We start from the raw sequence: 22825 nt of genomic DNA, 5'->3' as shown, positions 1-22825 counted from the left end.
ATGGATCTCCGATTAAAAAAAAAAGATTCCCTGGAAAAATCAGATTTTCAAAAGTCTGGAGCAATTTCTAAAGTAAATCTTGGAAAAAGTTTTGAAATAAATCCTTGGAAGTTCGTTTGAGAGAATGCTCATACGAATTTCCGAAGGATATTTCGGACAAAATCTAGAAAAATCCCGAAAAATAGGGTAAATATCTGAAATTCCTAGAGGAATTTCTTCACAAACTCATACACAACTTTCTTATACCACAGGAACAGACAAACAAGTTCGTTTCCAAAACTGTGTAAGAAATTTAACGGCTATTTGAAATGGCAACATTAGTGGCAACTTCGCGATGGCGCTGATATCGCAAAGTACCAACGCTGCTGTCAGCGGTGTATATACAATTTATTTAGCCTCGTTGGATAAATGTACGCCTCGTGCTGTAAAAATCGTCATTCTGCACCTTGTTGCGTAAACTACTATTTCAGCACTGTTGCTTATAAATACACTCATCAAATGTTTTCCTGAATATATTTTACGTCGATGTTGCCAAATGTACTAAACCTAAATAAAAAAAATACTTTTGGCTTGTTGATTACATTTCATACTAATGTTCTAGTAAAATTAAGATTTCTACAATAAATATTACATATTTGGCAGCACTTCTGTTCAGATCACAGCCAACAAATTGGTTCACATTACTCAACTACAACTCTGCTAAGTGAGCCCTTACTCGATTAAGGAAGATAGTTTAAAATGCATAGATTTGCTCTATTCGTACAAAATTGGAGGCCATATTATATATACATTTTACTGAAATCATTATGTCATATACAACTGCAGATGAATTTCTCTGTCGCAATATATAACTTCGATTATACTGGTTTGGATACCAATATGATTTCCTTTTTACAAACAATAAAAAGTAAAAATCGAAAACAAATCGATATGCGAGTCTTGATATTACGACCAACAGCTTCATATCCAGATATTCTACCACTGAGCCGTTCATTTAATGTAGTAGGGTGTAGATTTTTGGCAAGTACAGTGGTTTTTCGGTTTTATCACGGTCAAAAAAAATTTTACCGTGATAAAAACGAAATCGTGAATTTAGCGAAACGAGAAATAAATGTAATTTTTTTATCCAAAATCGTTCAGCTGCAAAATATATAAGTCGTAGCTTATTTTTTTTAACTGTTTTGGTAGATTGGACAATGCTGTATTGATTTTATATTGATTTCGGAATGTTTTAAAACAAGTGTGATAAAAACGAAATTAAAATCGTGATATAATCGAACAGAAAACCGTGAATTTGAGCGAGTAGTGATTAAAACGACTAGTGATAAAACCGAAACGCCACTGTATAAGTATTCTATGGACTGGCCAGTAGACACTTAGCGCGAGCGATACGATGAAATCTTAAAACATAAACACAAGACCGAATCGAACTTGACTTTGTGGACGATGTCAATTGCGCTGACGGCGGGAGGTGATGGAAAAGTTAATGTTTACGAGCGTTCGGGAGAAGAAAACCTTACCTAATATTAACACTAATTGAATTCCACGATACGGGCTGCATGGTCCTGGTTCAGCGTTGAAGTAAAATGGATATCCAGGTAGGAAAATGGATAGCACCTGAGTTCTCTTCGCTTTCAGGTTCAAATCTTTGCAAACTTCAAAACATTTCCACTGCTACCGCAATCAGATTCCATCTTTATAATTTCAGATTTACAAATATGAACCTATAAACAATCTAACTCAATAGATTGCAATATAATCGCAACAACTACAGAAGAGATTGTATAAGAATGCTAATTTGAAATTATATTATAGTCCATTTGAAGTTGAAGTTATACAAGACGTCAACATGATCGGATGAAATTGCTGACTCTGTAAACGATTGCAGTTGATTAGATATTGCATCTTTTATGATTTCAACTTGATCTGTGCATAAAAACGATTTGAAGTTAACATTCTTATGTGATCTCTGGTTTGCTGGGATAATGTTAAAATATATGAAATTTGTTTAGAATTGATGATCTCAATAGATACATTTTTTAGTTCAACAGGTTATGCTAGTCCATTACGATAAACTCGTAATTGATGAACTGGCAACACTGTAACATTTTTTTAATCCTTTTTATACTTGATACTATTCAAATCAACACAAAACGTCTTTATATGGCATTGAACAATTTTTTTTGCGAAATTTATAAACTGCACCTGATTTTATATGATACTTTATATGAAAAAAATGAATATTTTTTCATAAAAGCGCTATATCTCAGGAACGAAGCAAATTACTTTGAGGAGTTAAGCTTTTTCGATCGAACAACGTCTGATAAACATGATGGAATCAAAATTTTCAAAATCAAAATATACGTATTTTGAGAAAAATCGATTTTTAGTTTTAAAATTGAAAAATATGATATTTGGCAACACTGTATCAAAAAAAATTTTTTTTTCTGGATTCCCTGAACGATTTCCTTTAAAAAAGTCGAAGGTCGAAAATGTGTAGGTGCAATCGTTTCAATGATAAAAATAAAAGAAAGAGAGGATAATTTTCATATCGGCCAAAACGAGGGGTGCTGCCACGGGCCGAGGGATGATCCGATCGGCACCAAAATTTGGATTTTTTCTTTTTCCATCTAAAGAAATGTTTCAACCAAATTTGGTTCAAATCCGTGATGGTCGGTTGCAATTTTTCACATTTTCTCGGTCACTTCATATGGAATGACCCATATGCGTATTCACCACTGACTAGTAGGAACTTGCTGCTTAGGTAACGCTAGTGTTCTCAACGCTGAAATGATTTGACTTCTTACACAGCGTTCGAAAGAAAATTTGTTCTAGCTTGGATGTCTGTCCTCTGTGCTTATACATCTATTTAATAAACTTCTGGAGTAATCCCTAGTGGAATTGCTGGAGAAATTGGAAGTTGCTGTGGGAAGTTCTGGTGAAATCCTTGGAAGAACTTCCAAGGTAACCCAAGTAATCCCAGTACAAATATTTGAAGAAACTTTTGAAACATTCTCTAAAAAACCCTGGAATAGTTTTCTTTTTACTTTTTTTTATTCAGGGGTTTTCTGCCATAGATAGGTTCATCCCACCTCTGGAATAGTTTCTGAAGGCATCGCTGAAAGTTTTATTGAAGGAATATCTGGAGAAATTTCTGAATAAATGACTGAAGAAGTTTTTGAAGTAATCTCTGATCGAATTTTTGAAAGAATCGCTAAAAGCGCTGTTCAAATTTATGAATATTTTTTTAGAAAAAAAAAATGGAGAAATTTTAGTAGTAAATCATGCAAGATGCAAAGAATGATTTGTGGAATTTGTAGAATAGGAGGAGTTCTAAACAAATCCCTGAAGAAACTTTCTCAGAGAATCCATGGAAGTTGTTTTTGAGAGAATCCGCGAGGGAATTTATGACCGAAAACTCGAACAAATTTCCGAAAAAATAGTGGTTTATTTTGCGAGAGTTAATAATGTATGCCAAAAACTCCGAACTTTTTATCGAAAATTCAGTTTTCATATGTTTGATACATCTTGATACATTTTGCATGCACAAAATCATAAAACTTGCAATTATTTTTGTATGGCAATCTAGCTAGGCTGATCCAAAAATATAAACATTTCGCGTCTAGAATAGTGTACGAGCATATTTTGTGGATGTGTAACTGTTACACATTTTATGAGTGGTCTGAAAATTATGCTTTTACGAGTAAGTCTTACATATTATAGTGCTGAGCGGTTTAAGCGTGTAGAAAAAATTACCAAAACAATAACAAGCATTTTGCGAATAATTTCTGAAATAACTTTTCAGGAAATAACTAAAAAAAAATACAAAGAAAATAAACAAATTAAAAAAATAAAATAATCATAAATGGAATTACCTGGAAATCTGCACCAGAAATTCATAAATAATGTGGGGGAATTTCCTTATTATTTACGAAGGAATTACTAAAATTGCCGAAGAAAATCTCAAAGAAATATGCAAAGAAATTTTCGAAGGAATTTTCAAAGGAATACTATAGGATTACTCAAAGGAATTGCCACTCTAATAGTATATTATTCTTCGCATGACCGCTCTTTTTCCAACAGGGGAAAGGCATTTCCTGTCAGTGATTCCTGTAAGCTCTACAACTCGTCATCAAAATGAAAATTGCCCTTGTAAACGGTTTATCTGAGAACCTGGCTCCGTTACTCACAGGCCGGAAAGCTTCTCCGTAGCAATCAACGAAATCGCCCACTAATTCCCCGCTTCAAGCCTTTATCTGCAAAGTCAACTCCCACGGGAAAGTCGGCTTTGATTCACTTTCCGCCAATTTCCTTCGCTATCGAATTGTTTCGTCTTACACGTCTTACTACTGTGAATTCCCAAGAGGAGAAAGCCACCGAAAGCGAGGAGTATCAACAATCGCATCAAATTTCATTTTCTTATAAACCGCCCAATTTACCAGAAACGAACCCACCTCTCGTAGATTTTCGGCGAAACAATTGGAAAGTAAATCTGCTTTAGGTTTTTTTTTCCTGCTGCTTGGTCTTTGGCGTGCTTTATCAGTGCTCAGCAGAGTGGTAAAGCTGATGATATCTTTCCAAGTGGGTATGTTCCATGGGTGGGTTGGATACCACCCTCCATTGAAATAGACAACAACATCTTTTCCTGCCTTCGGTTTTGTGCGTCATTGCGCTCGCGGCTGTTTGTGGCAGATTGCTGTGGTGCGGAATGGAAATGGCTTCATACCTATCATAGCCAGCCCAGCTCAGCCAAGCAGTCGAGTCAGCGGAAGAAAAACGGTTTCATGAATTGCTGCAAGTTCCTCCCAAACCATTTCCCAGTAGGAAGGCATCCTCCACGTGTCCTTGATAAGAAGATTGTTTCAAATGAGCACCGTGTGCTGCTGAGCCGTGTGTACCAGATTCCAACCGGTGCTGAGCGGAATGATACACCTGAAGAAATTACACAAACTCCCAGTAGTCGTCGTCGGCGATGTGGTCTCGTTTTGTCGTTCCTAATTATTTCCTAGCTGCAAGGCAACTGCCTACTTCTTCACAATGGACGACAACTGTTGGATCGCCTACGAGGAGGAGGCTTCCACATATACTCAGCGGAATGAAAATGGCAGCACTGATTTTCTGTTTCGAATAACTTTCCAAACAGATTTATACAAGCCTTCTGTAGAATTTTAAATATTTTTTAATAAACTGACTCACGGCTCTATTCCCGTTTGACAAATCACCCCATAAGCATGACAATACAGATGAATCAACATTTTTGTAATGCCAAATAAACTTTAACCCTCGAACGATCGCGCTGTTGTATTTTGTACAACACGTTGAAAAAATCTCGCTTTTTGTACTCAGCATTAGCGTGGTGCTGACGTAGGTAGTCAACCGCGCGAGTTACGGAAGGTTAAGGTAATTCTCGTTGAAACCATTACGAGGGGTCCACCAATTTGACCCAACCATACACTGAAAGACGGCTTGCGGTTATGACAAGCACACAAATGTTTTCAAATTTACTATGGCAAAACATAATCATCAATCTATAAACGCTTCTTGTGTGCATTCTGTTTCCTCTCATATCAACCGGTTCGATAGCCGAGTGGTAGCGTGCGAGCCTGGTGATCTCAAGATTCTTGGTTCGAATCCGGTTGCCAACAGAAACTTTTTTTAATTGTAAATCGGGTCCATGGTAAAATTGAAAACATTAATCTGTTGAATTGAAACGAAACTCAGTCTGCACAAATCAAGTGGCGTTGTGCATTTATGTTGACCCTCAGAATAGTAATTTCAACCGCAAGCCGTCTTTCAGTGTAGATGTTATCGTCAAGGGCGTAGCCAGCTTTTCGGTGGGGGGGGGGGGGGGGGTGTTTTGGGGGCAAGCACCCTCTGCAAATTTGTACCTGCTAGCTTTTATAACTAAACGCAGCAGGATGGAATTGAATTTAAGAGCAGTATATTCTTGAAGCGTTATTTAATCCTTCAGCTGTTAAACTGTTGTATGTTGTTCAATCTATATATATAAAAGTCAATGTATGTATGTTTGTATGTTAATTTGTATGTTTGTATGTTTGTATGTTCGTATGTTTATTTGTTTGTATGTATGTATGTATGTTCCAGCATAACTCCGGAATGCCTCAACCATTTTCAACCAAATTTGGTATACACATTTGTTAAATTAAGGAGGTGGTTATAAGGGTTTTGGAATTCAAGATGGCGGCTTGGGTTCCAAGATGGCGGCCAAAACGTCAGAAGGCATGCTATTTAACGGTAAATCTTTTACGAATACCATGCAATATTGGTATCTATCGACCGGGCTTAATGAGTAGAAGTCAAAAATTAATATCCGACGCCATTTTGGAATCCAAGATGGCGGCCCTTAATCCAAGATGGCGGACAATAATCCAAAATGGCGGCTATGGAATGGTGGTTTGAGCTATGATACCATGCAATATGGGTATCTATCGATCGGGCTTGATGAGTAGAAGTCAAAAATAGATATATGATGCCATTTTGGAATCCAATATGGCGGACTATAAATCCAATATGGCGGACCATAATCCAAGATGGCGGCCATGGAATGGTGGTTTGAGCTATGATACCATGCAATATGGGTATCTATCAATCGGGCTTGACGAGTAGAAGTCAAAAATAGATATTTGACGCCATTTTGGAATCCAAGATGGCGGACCATACTCCAAGATGGCGGCCATGGAATGGTGGTTTGAGCTATGATCCCATGCAATACAGGTATCTATCGATCGGGCTTGATAAGTAGAAGTCAAAAATCAATATCCGACGCCATTTTGAAATCCAAGATGGCGGACCATACTCCAAGATGGCGGCCATGGAATGGTGGTTTGAGCTATGATACCATGCAATATGGGTATCTATCGATCGGGCTTGATGAGTAGAAGTCAAAAATAGATATATGATGCCATTTTGGAATCCAATATGGCGGACTATAAATCCAATATGGCGGACCATAATCCAAGATGGCGGCCATGGAATGGTGGTTTGAGCTATGATACCATGCAATATAGATATCTATCAATCGGGCTTGATGAGTAGAAGTCAAAAATGGATATTTGACGCCATTTTGGAATCCAAGATGGTGGACCATAATCCAAGATGGCGGCCATGGAATGGTGGTTTGAGCTATGATCCCATGCAATATGGGTATCTATCGATCGGGCTTGATAAGTAGAAGTCAAATATCAGTATCCGACGCCATTTTGGAATCCAAGATGGCGGACCATAATCCAAGATGGCGGCCATGGAATGGTAGATTGGGCTATGACACCATGCAATATGGGTATCTATCGATCGGGCTTGATGAGTAGAAGTCAAAAATCAATATCCGACGCCATTTTGAAATCCAAGATGGCGGACTATAATCCAAGATGGTGGCCATGGAATGGTGGTTTATGATAGCATGCAATATAGGTATCTATCAATCGGGCTTGACGAGTAGAAGTCAAAAATAGATATTTGACGCCATTTTGGAATCCAAGATGGCGGACCATAATCCAAGATGGCGGCCATGGAATGGTGGTTTGAGCTATGATCCCATTTAATATAGGTATCTATCGATCGGGCTTGATGAGTAGAAGTCAAAAATCAATATCCGACGCCATTTTGAAATTCAAGATGGCGGACAACAATCCAAGATGGCGGCCATGGAATGGTGGTTTGAGCTATGATACCATGCAATTATGGGTATCTATCAATCGGGCTTGACGAGTAGAAGTCTAAAATAGATGTTTGACGCCATTTTGGAATCCAAGATGGCGGACCATAATCCAAGATGGCGGCCATAGAATGGTAGATTGAGCTATGACACCATGCAATATGGGTATCTATCGATCGGGCTTGATGAGTAGAAGTCAAATATCAGTATCCGACGCCATTTTGGAATCCAAGATGGCGGACCATAATCCAAGATGGCGGCCATGGAATGGTAGATTGGGCTATGACACCATGCAATATGGGTATCTATCGATCGGGCTTGATGAGTAGAAGTCAAAAATCAATATCCGACGCCATTTTGGAATCCAATATGGCGGACCACAATCCAAGATGGCGGACCATATTCCAAGCTGGCGGCCATGGAATGAAGGTTTGAGCTATGACACCATGCAATATAGGTATCTATCGATCGGGCTTGATGAGTAGAAGTCAAAAATAGATACTTGACACCATTTTGAAATCCAAGATGGCGGACAATAATCAAAGACGGCGGCCATGGAATGGTGGTTTGAGCTATGATACCATGCAATATGGGTATCTATTGATCGGGCTTGATGAGTAGAAGTCAAAAATCAATATTCGACGCCATTTTGGAATCCAATATGGCGGACCACAATCCAAGATGGCGGACCATATTCCAAGCTGGCGGCCATGGAATGAAGGTTTGAGCTATGACACCATGCAATATGGGTATCTATCGATCGGGCTTGATGAGTAGAAGTCAAAAATCAACATCCGGCGCCATGTTGGAATCCAAGATGGCGGATTATAATCCAAGATGGCGGACCATATTCCAAAAGCCATGAAATGATAGATTGAGCTATGATACCATGCAATGTGGGTATCTATCGATCGGGCTTGATGAGTAGAAGTCAAAAATTAATATCCGACACAATTTCGTAATCCAAGATGGCGGACTATAAATCCAAGATGGCCGATCATATTCCAAGATGGCGGACCATATTCCAAGATGGCAGCCATGGAATGGTGGTTTGAGCTATGACACCATGCAATATGGATATCTATCGATCGGGCATGATAAGTAGAAGTCAAAAATCAATATCCGGCGCCATGTTGGAATCCAAGATGGCGGATTATAATCCATGATGGCGGACCATATTCCAAGAGCCATGAAATGATAGATTGAGTTATGATACCATGCAAAATGAATATCTATCGATCGGGCTTGATGAGTAGAAGTAAAAATCAATACCCGACGCCATTTTGGAATCCAATATGGCAGACCATAATCCAAGATGGCGGACCATATTCAAAATGGCGGCCATGGAATGGTGGTTTGAGCTATGACACCATGCAATATGAGTATTTATCGATCTTGCTTGATGAGTAGAAGGCAAAAATCAATATCCGACGCCATTTTGGAATCAGAGATGGTGGACCATAATCAAAGATGGCGGATCATAATCCAAGATGGCGGCCATGGAATGGTAGATTGAGCTATGATAGCATGCAATATTGGTATCTATCGATCGGGCTTGATGAGTAGAAGTCAAATATCAGTATCCGACGCCATTTTAGAATCCAGGATGGCGACCGCAATCCAAAATTACGGCCATGGAATGGTAGATTGAGCAATGATAGCATGCAATATGGGTATCTATCGATCGGGCTTGATGAGTAGAAGTCAAATATCAGTATCCGACGCCATTTTAGAATCCAAGATGGCGGACCATAATCCAAGATGGCGGCCATGGAATGGTAGATTGGGCTATGACACCATGCAATATGGGTATTTATCGATCGGGCTTGATGAGTAGAAGTCAAAAATCAATATCCGACGCCATTTTGGAATCCAAGATGGCGTACCACAATCCAAGATGGCGGACCATATTCCAAGATGGCGGCCATGGAATGGTGGTTTGAGCTATGACACCATGCAATATGGGTATCTATCGATCGGGCTTGATTAGTAGAAGTCAAAAATCAATATCCGACGCCATTTTGGAATCCAAGATGGCGGTCCATAATTCAAGATGGTGGCCATGGAATGGTGGTTTGATTCATGACACCATGCGATATGTGTTTCTATCGATCGGGCTTGATGGATAGAAGTCAAAAATCAATACCCGACCCCATTTTGAAATCCAAGATGACAGATCATAATCCAAGAAGGCGGCCATAGAATGGTCGTTTGAGCTATGACACCATGCAATATGCGTATCCTACGATCGGGCTTCTTGAGTAGAAGACAAAAATTGATATTTAATCTAAGATTCCGGACTGTAAATCCAAGATGGTGGACCATAATTCAAGATGGCGGACATGTAATGGCGGTTTGGGCTATGATACCATGCAATATGAGTATCTATTGATTGGGCTTGATGAGTAGAAGTCAAAAATCAATAGCCGACGTCATTTTGGAATCCAAGATGACGGACCATAATCCAAGATGGCGGCCATGGAATGGTGGTTTGAGCATGACACCATACCTTATGGGTATCTATCGATCGGGCTTGATGAGTAGAAGTCAAAAATTGATATGTAATCCAAGATACCGGACTGTAAATCCAAGATGGTAGACCATAATTCAAGACGGCGGGCATGTAATGGTGGTTTGTGCCATAATACCAAGCAATATGGATATCAGTCGATCGGGCTTGATGAGTAGAAGTCAAAAATCGATATTTGATGCCATTTTTGGATTCCAAGATGCCGCACTATAAATTCCAGATGGTGGATCATAATCCAAGATATCGGCCAAGGAATGGTAGTTTAAGCCATGATACCTTGCAATATGTGTATCAATCGATCGGGCTTGATGAATAGAAATTACAAATCGATATCGAACGCTATTTTGGCAAATCAAGATAGCGGACCGAAAAACATTCGTTTACCATAAAAAAAATTAACAGCCTTCGGCAACTTTTTGCGTTGCAACTGTATGGAGGACTGAGGAACATGGGCGGCAGAAAGCCGCCGATGTTCCGAAAGTCCGATGCGCCGTGTTTGCGTCGATTCACTTCTAGGCGAACAGCATATCCAAGCATTTGCCCGGTAGAATGCGAACATAGGTGTTATCCCTTTTTTAAGTCCGATGAGCGTAAGCGAGTCGGACAGCAAGCGTTTACACGTTGTAACGCAATCATATGTCTATTGATTGAGATTTGAAACCACGGCTTCGCAATTTGATAGGACACAGAGCACGCAACGAAAACTTACTGAAACGCCCATATATTATTTCCGATATATTTCTCTATGAAACCTGAGATTATATACATATAACACTTCCTCAAAGTGCCGTTGAAAAATGGTGAGAACACATGATTTAGCTTTAATTCATTTTGAACTGTTTGTTGACAGAGCAAAACATGAACAATCATAATTTATATTGAAAGCTATGAAACTAATAAACACAATGTGCACTGTTGGCAGAAACGAAAATAAAATTCAAGTACAGGTCGGACTCGATTATCCGGGTGACTACAAAATTATTTCACCCCGGATAATCGAATTACCCGGATAATCGAGCCATGATTCTTTTCTTTTATTTTTGATGTTCTTCAATCAAAAACTGTTCGTTAAACATAGAAGCTAACATACGTAACGTTGTAGTGCCTAAACTCAACGTCTAGTATTATTACAACCATGTTTTTTAAAAATGATTTTTTTGCTGAAAAATGTAAAAAAATAAAAATAATTTTTAAATAGGCTAAATCCTACTTACAGGTGTTGTATTTGATGTCTATCACATTTGTTGACATATTGTAATTAAAAAATTTGTAAACAAAGCAGAAACAAACTTTTCCCCGGATAATCGAGCCATTTTTCCCGGATAATCGAGCCTCGGATAATCGGGCCCCCGGTTAATTGAACCCCCGGATAATCGAGTCCGACCTGTAATGGTATTGAACTTAGCCTATCTCTTTTCAGCTTAATGTTTTTTAACTGATTTTAATTGACTTCTGACTTCTTTGATTTCCATTCCATAAATTTGTATATTGTGCGGACAACACAATGGCACACGATGCCGTAGAATCGTATCAGTAAATTTAAAGTTTAGTATACTTAGTATGTTTCGAAATTCTAGGTTTTTGACAGTTTTTCATATGGCTTTTATGTCACCTGGAATCTCTTCATCTTCAGCATAGTCTTGCGGAAAACCGGAACCCATTCGGTTAAATGGGACTTCGCATTTGCTTCAATCATGCACAATAAATAAACCCGAGCAAAGCCGGGTCATTCAGCTAGTACGCTATAAAAAGCTCGCCTGATCTACAAATCATCGTGATGCTGATAGCGATGACCAATTTCTGGAAGATTAAGGATTTTTATTTACTCGTGCATTATTTTGCTCTGATTTTTATTTTGTTAATGTCTACAAAACATCCATAACAAAATATAGCTGAAATCTTTTGGAAATTACGAACTTTTTTGAAGACTTATCTAGAATTTCCTGGTTCCTGTATGCATCCCTTTTAAATTATCTTCCAATACTATTCGCTGCCCGAGCAGGAGAAGAAGGAGAAGGAGAAGGAGCTGAAGAATAACTAACTCAGGTATGGAAAACCGAATACCTACAACCTGAATGAGGTATTAAATAGCCCTGCATAAGAGGTAAAATACCTAAAATAATAACTGGTGTGTATTCTGTGCATAACGCGTGAATAATGACATCAGGTATGGCAATACCTAAATAATAATCAGCGATTTTTACATACAATTTGCGATTTTTCCATAATTGAATAATACCTCAAGCAGTCCTCAACACCAAACCAATAACTCGCTGAGGTATTGCATCAATACCTACAAAATACCAAAATAAGTTGTTTTCAATACCTGGATAACCGACCAATACCTAATCTTGGTATGATACCTGACTATGGTATGCTCTAGTTATGGGGCAGTTATTCATTCCTGCTCGGGTGGAGAAATTCCACAAATTCTTGAAATAATTAAAATAAAACATCAGGTCCTCCTGTGGAAGTTCATGGGTACATCCCTGAAAAGATGTTTAAAGGATTTCTGAAATTTCCGAAGGAACACCTGAATGAATTTTAAAAAGAGAAACTGAGAGGAATTTCCGAAGAAATCACTTGAGGAATTCTCAGAGCAATCCCTGGAAGACTTCCTGGATAAATCCCCGAAGAAAAACCTGGATGAATCCCTGGTGCTTGAAGGAAGCCGTGTAGAATCCCTGGAGGAATTCCCGGCTAAATTCCCGGAGGAATCCCTGGAAAAATTATTGAAAGTATACCTGGAGGAACTCTTGTATAAATTATGGGAGGAACACCTAGAGAAATTTCTGAAAAGATCTCATGAGGAAACTCTAGAAGAAATCCTAGATAAATTTCTGGAGAATTCCTTGTTGGAGTTTTTGGAGAAATCCCTGAAGGAATTCCCTGGAGGAATCCCTGAAGCTTTTCCTGGGAAAATCTCTAGCGAGAATCCTGGAGAAATGCCTGGAGAGACATCTGAACAAATCCCGGGCGTAATTCCTGGAGGAATTCCAGTATAAGACCCAGCTGGAGTTCCTGGTGAAATTTCTTGGGATGAATTCTTGGAGTAATCCCTGGAAGAATCCCTGGAAGAATCCCTGGAAGAATCCCTGAAGGAATCTCTGGAGGAATGTTTGGAGGAATCCCTGAAAAATTCTTGAAAGTATTCCAGGGGAACTGACTGGAAGAATTTCTGAAGAAATCCCAAGATGATTTCCTGGAGAAATTACTTAAGGAATTGCTGATATAATTTGTGAAGGATGTCCAGGAGCAATTCCCTGATGAATTCCTGCAGAAATTCCTGGGGTATTTCCTGGAGGAAATCCTGGAGAAGTTGCTTTGAAAAATTTCTGGTTAAAATCCTGGAGGCATTCCTGGAGGAATTTCTATAGGTATTCCTATGGGAATTGTTTGAGGAATCTCTAGAGGAATTCTTGAAAAAAATCTGGATGAATTGATAGAGGAATCTCCAGAAGAATAAGGAAGATTTCTATTTTCATTATTTTTCTATTCCTGAAAAAAATCCCATGAAAAATCCTCGAAGGAATTCTTGAAGGAATCCCTAGGGAATCCCTGAAGCAATTCATGAAGGAATCTAAATGTAAATTTCTGGAGAAATGCCTAGAGGAATCCCTGAAAAATTCCTGAAGAATTTCGTGAAGAATTTACTTAAATAATTTCTAAAAATATCCCCAGAAAATTTTCTGAGAGAAATCCTAGAGAAATTGCTGACATAATTTCTGATGGATGTCCAGGAGTAATTCCTGGAGAAATTCCTGAAGAAATTTTTGAGGTAATATCTGGAGATTTTCCGGAGGAGTTCCTGGAGAAATTCCTGGAAGTTTTCCTTTGGGAATTGCTGGGGGAATCCTTGAAAGAATTCCTGGAGGAATTCTTACAACAATTACTGAATAAATTTCTGGAAAACTCTCTAGAGGAGCCCTGGGAAAAATTTCTGAAAAAAAACCCTGAGAAATTCCAGGAAGAATTTCCAGAGAAGTTTCTGGAGGAATTCCTTATGGAATCCCTGGGGAATCATTGGAGAAATTCGTGGAAAAATCCCTGAAGAAGCTCCTGGAAAAATTTTAGCGGAATTCCTGGAGGAAGATCTGGAAGACTTCTTGGAGGAATTCCTGGTAAAATTCCAGAAGGTACAGTGGTACAAATTCGTTTAAACGCACATGCTTCTCAAAATATTTTCTTTATGTTGCTGCATAATAAAAATTATGATAATACCGCTCAAAGTATCACCAGTACTAGTACTTATAGAAATGCATATTAATATAGAAAATTATGAAATAATTTGCCAATAACAATTATGGAAAAATTCGAAATAAGTGCGTTTAAACGAATTTTCCTCCAAAACTTAGATAGTTATTCCCTGATAAAAATAAAATGAATTAAAAAGCATTTTACAACTGTATTCCTAGAGACAATCCTAAAAGAATTTCTGACATACTTTATTAGGGAATTCCTTTTTTAATCCTGGGAGATTGCCTGCATGAATTTCTGGAGGAATCCCAAAAAGAATTCCAGAAGCAATCCTGAAGCAATTCCTGGAGGAATATCTGGTGGAATTCCTGGAGGAATCGCTGAAAAAAATCCTAGTGAAATTTCTGCAAGAATCCAAGGAGAAATCCCTGGAAGGATGCCTGGAAAATTTCTTGGTAGATTGCCTGAAGAATTCCTGATGGACGTCTTGGAGTTTTCCCAGAAGTAGTACCTGAAGAAATCTTTAGATGGATTCCTGTACGAGTCTCTGGGAAAAATCCTTGGAGAAATCCGTTACAGAATTCCTGGATAAATTTATGTAGGAATTCCTGTTGGAATTCCTACAGCAATTAATGGATGTATGGCTGGAGAAATTCATGAAGGAATGCATTGAGGAAACCCTGGATGATTTCTTGGAGGAATCTCTGAAAAAAAAATGTAGGAATTTTTGGAAGGTTTCTTGGAGGATATCCTAGAGAAGTGCCTGTAAAAATTCCTGAAAGATTCTCCAGAGAAATGTTACTGGCGAAATTTCTGGAGGAACTTTCAGAGGAATCACTGAAAAAATCCCTAGAGGAATTCCTGAGAAAAAAAAATCGTGGATAAATTTTTTAAGTAATTCATAGAGTAATACCAGGAATAGTTCCTACAGAAATCTCAGATGGATTTTTTTGAGAAATTCTGGAGGAATCCTTAACAGAGTCCCAGAAGAAGCTCCTAAAGGAACCGCGGAAGCAATTTCAACAGGAATTCCTAAGGGAATCCCTTAACAGTTCCTGAAGGATGCACTGAAATTATTCTTTAAATAATACAGGGCAGAATCTTTGGAGGAATTTTTAAAATAAGTTATTCCAGAAAGAATCACAGAAGCAATTCCCGACTTAAGCCCTGCAAAAATTCATCAAGGAGGATACCGTAGAGGAATGCTTATAGGGATTAACAGAGGAGTCTCTAGAGATACTCCTGGAGAAATCTCTAGAAGAATTCCTGGAAGAATCTCTAGAGGCATTTCTGAAGGACCTGGCCTGCCTCGCTTCAACTTAGTGTTCTTTGAGCACTTCTACAGTTATTAATTGAAGGGCTTTCTTTGCCTGCCATTGCATGAATTTGTACATTGTGAGGCAAGGACAATGATACACTATGCCCAGGGAGTCGAGAAAATTTCCCCGACCGGAACGGGAATCGAACCCGCCGTCTCCGGATTGGCGATCCAAAGCCTTAACCACTAGGCTAACTGGAGACCATCCCTGAATGAATTTTTAGGGGCAGCAGTTCCCAGAGGAATCCCTGGAATAATTCCTGCACGAATCACTGAAGAAATTCGTGGAAGAATCCCTTGCGAAATTCCTGGAGGAATCCCAGTAAGAATTCCTGAAGAAATTGCAGATATAATCCTTAAAGAAATATTGAAGAGATCGTGGAGGAACTCCTTGAGGAATCCCTGTATCAGTTCCTGAAGGAATCCCTGCAGGAGTTCCTGAATTCCGGAAGCAGTCCAATGAGGAATTCGTTAGGAAATCACAGGAAAGATTTCTTAACAAATTCCTGGAAGAATTTCTGTAGGAAAAAAAAAGTATTCATGACTGCAATAATTTTGGGATGAATCATTGTTTGAATCTTTGGATGGGCTCCCAAAACAATGTTTTGTACAATGTTTTAAGGAACTCCTGGATTATGTTTTAGCTAAACTTTGGTAAAATTTCCTGTAAGGGTTTCTGGAAGATATTGCTGCTGAAATACTTCGAATTATTCCACATTGAATAATTGGGTCAATCTCTAGTGGAATTCTTAAAGGAATGTATAGAGAATCTCTGATGAAATCCAGGAAAAAATACTTGCAGAAATACATAAAAGAATTTCTGTTGACAATCCTTTGGGAATCCCTGTAGAAATTCCTGGAGAAATTCTCGCAAAAAGCACTGCACAATCACTGGAGGAACCTATCCCAGTAGAAATTCTCGGAGGAATGTCTGGTGAAACCCATTGAGGAATTCTTGAAAAATTCTCTGGAGCATTCCATGATGGAATCACCGAAGGAAGCTATGGAAAATATCTTGGAGGAATTCGTCGATGCATTCTTGCAGAGGTATCTTTAAAAAATTCTGAAGGAATCGTGGGAGGAATTCTTGAAGCATTTCTTGGGACAAACCCTGAAACAATCACTATCGGAACCCTGCAAGATGCTCATGGAAGAATTTACGAAGGAGAAACACAAGCCTTGAGAAATTTCTGAAACAATCCTTGTAAAAGTTCTTGAATAAATGCCTAAAGAAATTTCTGAAGGTGGCCTTGAAAGAATTCGTAGAGAATCCCAAGTGTTTTGCTCTTAGCATGCCATTTGTTTGAATTGAATACTTGTGAAATTCGTGTAGCAGTAGCACATAATTGCACTCTATAGCAGCATATGGTTCTACAAAGTCCTTCTTTTCCCTACCGGAACCGGTTCTGGCATATCTGAAAAAAAAAAATATAAATAGCATGCTGTTTTTGTATTCCATGAATACACATCACAAAATTTAGCCATTCAACCAAGCTTGTTATTTGGTAAAATTATATGATAAGATTTAAGTAGTTATTTTGGAGAAATACTTGGCGAAACTTCCTATGGTTCTCGAGTAAAAAATGTTTAATAATTGTGGATAAAAACCTTTATTTTTATAAAAGTTTTTTTTTTGAGATATTTTTTTCTGGAATTCTTAATTGTTGATAATGTTTGAGTTGGCTCGGATTAAAAAAAATCAGGCGGCCAGAGGGAGCCATGGCCCCCCTGCCCCCCTTTGGCTACGCCCATGGTTATCGTCCTTTTTTTATCATATTGTAGCGAATGAGAAGCAAAAAATAAACCCCTCATATTATGTAAATAACCCCCTAGGGGGTATCAGTTCAAGTGGCTTTCAGTTTGTTTTCTTTACGCACCGATCTGTCCATAATATCTTATTAAAATGATATTAGATGCACTGCCAGTTTGGTTGAAGCTTTCGAGAGAGAAACATCGTTACACCGTTTGCTCTTCAAGCTAAAGCCGTTTTTTTTCATATCGCGGAACCCCATAGAAATTAAACTAGTGGTTGGTGAAGCAAATAGAACAAATTTTCGGAAGGACAGGTGGGTGACTCATGACGGAGGATTCAGGCGGAGGAGGACCATCCTGGGCCTTCGGGTCTAGGTACAATGGTCTGGATATAGATCAACAGGAACTGGAATGGTCAGTGAAAGGAAACAACCGTGCAAACAATGGGAAGAAACGATCAGCGAACCGTGCAGCACACAATGAAATCCAGTTCACGAAGTTGATGAAGGTAGACAGCTACAACGGACCACGTTTCTTGGTGCTAAATCGAACGGACAAGGACGAGACGATGAAAACAGTATCTCCATTTTTCATCAGGAAGGCAATGGACATCATCACTCCAAATGAGACGATTGTTAGAACGAGGGATGGCGGCCTTTTGCTCAAAACGATTGACAGACAACAAGCGGAAAAGCTGAAGAAGCAGAAAATTCTCGGAGGGACCATAAACATCGAAATTACTGAACATCCTACGTTGAACAGCTCCCGCGGAACCATATTCTGCCCAGATCTGAAAATGCACACCGATGAAGAGATTGTGGATGAGCTGCGATCGCAACACGTGACTGCTGTGCAGAGAGTAAAGCGTCGTAATAGGAAAGGTGATTTTGAAGATTCTGGCGTATTCATTTTAACATTCAACCTGGGAAACATTCCAAACTCGATCGATGCCGGCTTCCATTGCTGCAAGATCAAACAATACATACCCCCACCGCTACGGTGCATGAACTGTCTGAAGTTCGGTCATAAGAGAACTGTCTGCAAAGGAAATCAAATTTGTGCCAGCTGTGCTAATCTCTATCACGACAAGACCCAGTGCCAACAAAGCTTGAAGTGTGTCGTATGTCGTGGAGATCATCATGCTTTATCAAAGGACTGCCCAGTATACCAGGATGAACTCGAAATTCAACGCATGAAAATCACCGAGAAGATCACGTACCGCGAAGCCAGACAGAAAAGGAGACAACAAGCACCGGACCCCAATCCACCAAGGCTGAGGCAGTCGTTCTCCAGCCTATTCAAAACCCCACACAATGCAGTAGGACAACAAAAGAACATTGTAACGTCTAACCAATCAAATGACCATGACATCGAAACAGAAGGTAACTCATCCAACTATGAACCAACCCTGCAACGCCCGGCATCGAGCCGAACAACCAGCACCACTCAGATGAATTCCACGATGACCACACCAACACAACCAAATAAGGAACCACAATCACAAAATGAATACAGCATTTCATTAACGAAAGGTAGCACTAACACAAAAACTAACACACCAGAAGAAACAGAAATAAATCATGCAAACTCTAACACGACTAACACGCAAGCAGAATCTAACAACCTCAGTATACTTTCACAGTTTATCACACAATCGATCCACATTGACGATGAACAATTTCATGATAATACGTTGTAATCCAATCAGGCGAATCATTAGACACATCTCTTGGAAAATTTCTCGCTATAATCATGGATAGTTGCATATTACAGTGGAATTTAAATGGATTTTATAGCAATTTCAACGAGTTAAAGTTGTTAATAAGTGACTTGAACCCATTTGCAATTTGTGTCCAAGAGAGTCATTTTAATCACTCCCGAAAACCTACGCTTACAAATTACTCTATTTATTACAAACTAGATCAATTTCACATGCGAGCCTCGGGTGGCGTCGCTATTTGCGTAAAGCACGGATTCCACGCGAGAGAGCTAGAACTCAATACCGATTTACAAGCAGTAGCAGTTAGAATGCATTACCCTCTTGAATTCACACTTGTTTCATTATACCTACCACCAGATCCACAGATAGAACGATCACAGATAGACGACCTTCTTCAACAATTACCAGCTCCCTTTTTGGTAACTACTGATTGCAATGCACACAATATAATATGGGGTAGTAGATTAGACAATGCTCGGGGGAAATTGATCGAATCGATTATTAATGATTGGAACCTAAACATCTTCAATGATGGTTCACCTACTCATTACAGCGTTGCCCACAATAGCTTCTCAGCCATAGATATTTCGTTTGGATCTCCATGTCTTTCGAGACAATTCCAGTGGACCGTATACTCCGACCTATGCTCAAGTGATCATTTTCCGATTATACTGTCTCCACTTACAAGAATTATCAATACCACGAGACGCCCTCGTTGGATCACATCATCAGCAGATTGGATCTCTTTTCAGAACATCGTAACTTCTGCATTAGATGAACGAAACCCACCAAACCCCTTAGACCAACTAAACCATTTTTCCTCCAGTGTTTTACAATCAGCAAAACAAACCATACCACAAACGTCGAGTAAAGTTAAAAAATGCAAACCACCGTGGTGGTGCAGTGAGGTCTCAGAATGTATTAAAGCAAGAAATAGGGCCCTTAAGGTGAATATATGACGAAGCCACACCTCGAATTTTCAAGAGCACAAATCTGAAGAACCGAATGTCGAATTGAGCTGAAAAGTTGATCGATTGGTTACCCGCTGGAGGTGACCAATCGATCAACTTTTCAGCGAAAACCGACATTCGGTTCTTCAGATTTGTGCTCTTGAAAATTCGAGGTGTGGCTTCGTCATATCTTCACCTTAAGATATTCAATCGATCTTTTGATGCAGAAGCAGAAAAACAATATAAGATAGCAAAGGCTAAGGCTCGTCGCATTATTCGTCGATGTCAAAGAGAATCTTTTCAGAATTACGTTTCATCTATAGACAATTTAACACCTTTGAAAGATGTTTGGTCTAAAGTTCAAAAAATATCTGGAAAAACAAATTTTCAGGTAATAACTTGCATAAAAAGCGAGTCTGGACTTTTATATTCACCGAGCGATATAGCTGAGGAATTTGGGAAACAATTTTCTTTTACATCAAGTGTTGCTGCTTATTCACCTGAATTTCAGCAACAAATGGTAGAATTTCAGAACAACGAGACTATTTCGTATGACGAAATGGTCAAACAAGATTTCAATGAAAATTTTACAATGCAGGAACTTCAAATGGCCCTGAAGAGTTGTAAGGGTTCTTCCACAGGCCCTGATAACATTCATTACGACATGTTAAAAAATCTCCCAATAGATGCCTACTATTATGTACTTCAAACTTTTAACAAGATCTGGAATCAAAGAGTGATTCCTACTCAATGGAGGGAAGCCATTGTAATTGCCATCAAAAAACCGAACAAAAGTTCATTAAATCCGACAAACTATCGTCCTATCTCTTTGACATGTTGCGTATGTAAAGTTTTTGAAAAAATGGTAAACCGGCGGCTTATGTGGTACCTTGAGTCCAATGGGATTATAGACAGCTCACAATCTGGTTTTAGGAAATACAGGAGTACTCTAGACAATCTGGCAACTTTAGAAAATGACATTCACGAAGCTTTTTCCAAAAAACAGCATTTGATTTGTATCTTTTTTGACCTTGAAAAGGCTTATGATACTGCATGGAAATTCAAAATACTCAAAAACCTCTCATCCTTTGGAATTAAAGTAATAGCTTTGCCTTCTCATCCACTGAACAACAAAATTTCTACCATAGATCTCGCGTCTCAAACAAAAATCAATAATTCCTTTGTACATAGATTCGCAAAGCTTTGTTCGAACTATGAAATCGATACTAAACATATCTACAGTCGTAGTTATCATCGAGTACCTCCCTGGACCATTGGGGAAGTAAAAGTTGACTCTACCTTGACTATCATTCAAAAATCAAACGCGAGTCCAGTTTTTTTTCAAAAAGAGTTTTATCGAAAGGTATCCGAATACGGAGGCTACTATTTTATTTACACCGACGGATCGAAATATGATAGTAATACTGGATGTGCAATCTACAGTACAAATTTTCAAAATAAGATTCGTCTATCAAACCAAGCATCGATATTCTCAGCAGAATTGATCGCTATAACCAATGCCATTGACTTCGCTCTTGAAGACGAATTTCATTACAAATATCTAATTGTATCAGACTCTTTGAGCTCACTACAAGCGCTACAGAACCCATTCTCCGAACATCCTCTAGTACAACATATTCAAGAACTTATGATGCAAATTAAGAAAAATAATAAATTAATTCAATTTTTGTGGGTTCCAAGTCATATGGGAATTTCTGGTAATGAAATTGTAGACCAGTTGGCAAAAGAAGCCACTCAGTGCCAAAACCTTCAAGATAATATAACACATAATGATCTAATTGCTTCAATCAAACACATTGTTAGGAACACATGGCAACACTACTGGGAAATCCTAGAAGGTAACAAGCTACGCTCTATCAAGCCAACTATATCCCAATTGTAACGTTTTGCGTTTTTTAGTTTAATTTAATGGAATAAAATAAATAAATAGAATAAAATTTATTTCAATTTGTGTTGTATTAATGTTAACGATAAAGGAATATTTTATTTGTTCGTAAAATTGGTCCATGCCTGTTACTTATGCTCATGTATGTCGAAGCGTTTGTAAAAGCTTACGTGATTTGAACTTTTATAGCATAATGCTAATGGCGCGTATCTACTTTCTGGCGAATTACAGTCATACTGCAAATTTGTCGCCATGCATGAAAATCGCCATGCAGAAAATGTTGGCGCGATTTTTAATAATAGTCATCTAATTCAATAGTGGGACTTTTGAAAAGCGGCACAGTTTCTTAGCGCAACGATTGCTTCAAATCGATCATTTCGCTACAAGATCGGCTGGAAGACAGAAGTGCGCGAATTTAATTCGAAGTATCTACCAAGTTTGATTTTAGTTTGAGTTGAGTTTAAGTCAGTTTAATTGAAGTGAAGTTTGAAGTCTAGTTGAGTTTTTGGTGAAAGTTATTCTCCAATTTCTAAGGTAAAAGTAGTGAGTGAGTTTAAAAAGATTATAAGTGATGTTAAACGTATTTCTATGTGATTTCTTTCGTGTTTAGAGGACCGAGGTCCGCAAATTCGCGATTTCTGCAATTGATTTATTTCTCGAAGGAATTGAACTACGAAAAAAGGTAATTTTTTGATAATTAAATTAAAAGTGCTTAAGATTAACATGAATTCCTGTTGGACGTGTAGCGCCTAGCGCTTTTTTCGTACGGCTGGTTTT

At 38.6% G+C, this 22825-nt stretch overlaps 1 protein-coding gene across 1 annotated transcript; it reads left to right on the top strand.

Moving 5' to 3' along the window:
• The first annotated feature begins 17645 nt into the window (after positions 1–17645).
• LOC109621527 (uncharacterized) lies at positions 17646–19316 on the top strand. The gene has a single exon (XM_020075574.3). It carries the CDS (start codon positions 17798–17800, stop codon positions 19169–19171), a length of 1374 nt encoding a protein of 457 aa, XP_019931133.2. The 5' UTR covers positions 17646–17797; the 3' UTR covers positions 19172–19316.
• Positions 19317–22825: the final 3509 nt, after the last annotated feature.

This window comes from Aedes albopictus, chromosome 2, assembly GCF_035046485.1.
Source record: "Aedes albopictus strain Foshan chromosome 2, AalbF5, whole genome shotgun sequence".
Classification (NCBI taxonomy): Eukaryota; Metazoa; Arthropoda; class Insecta; order Diptera; family Culicidae; genus Aedes; species Aedes albopictus.
The sequence above is the reverse complement of the archived record's forward strand: the minus strand, read 5'-3'. Positions and strand labels throughout refer to the sequence as shown.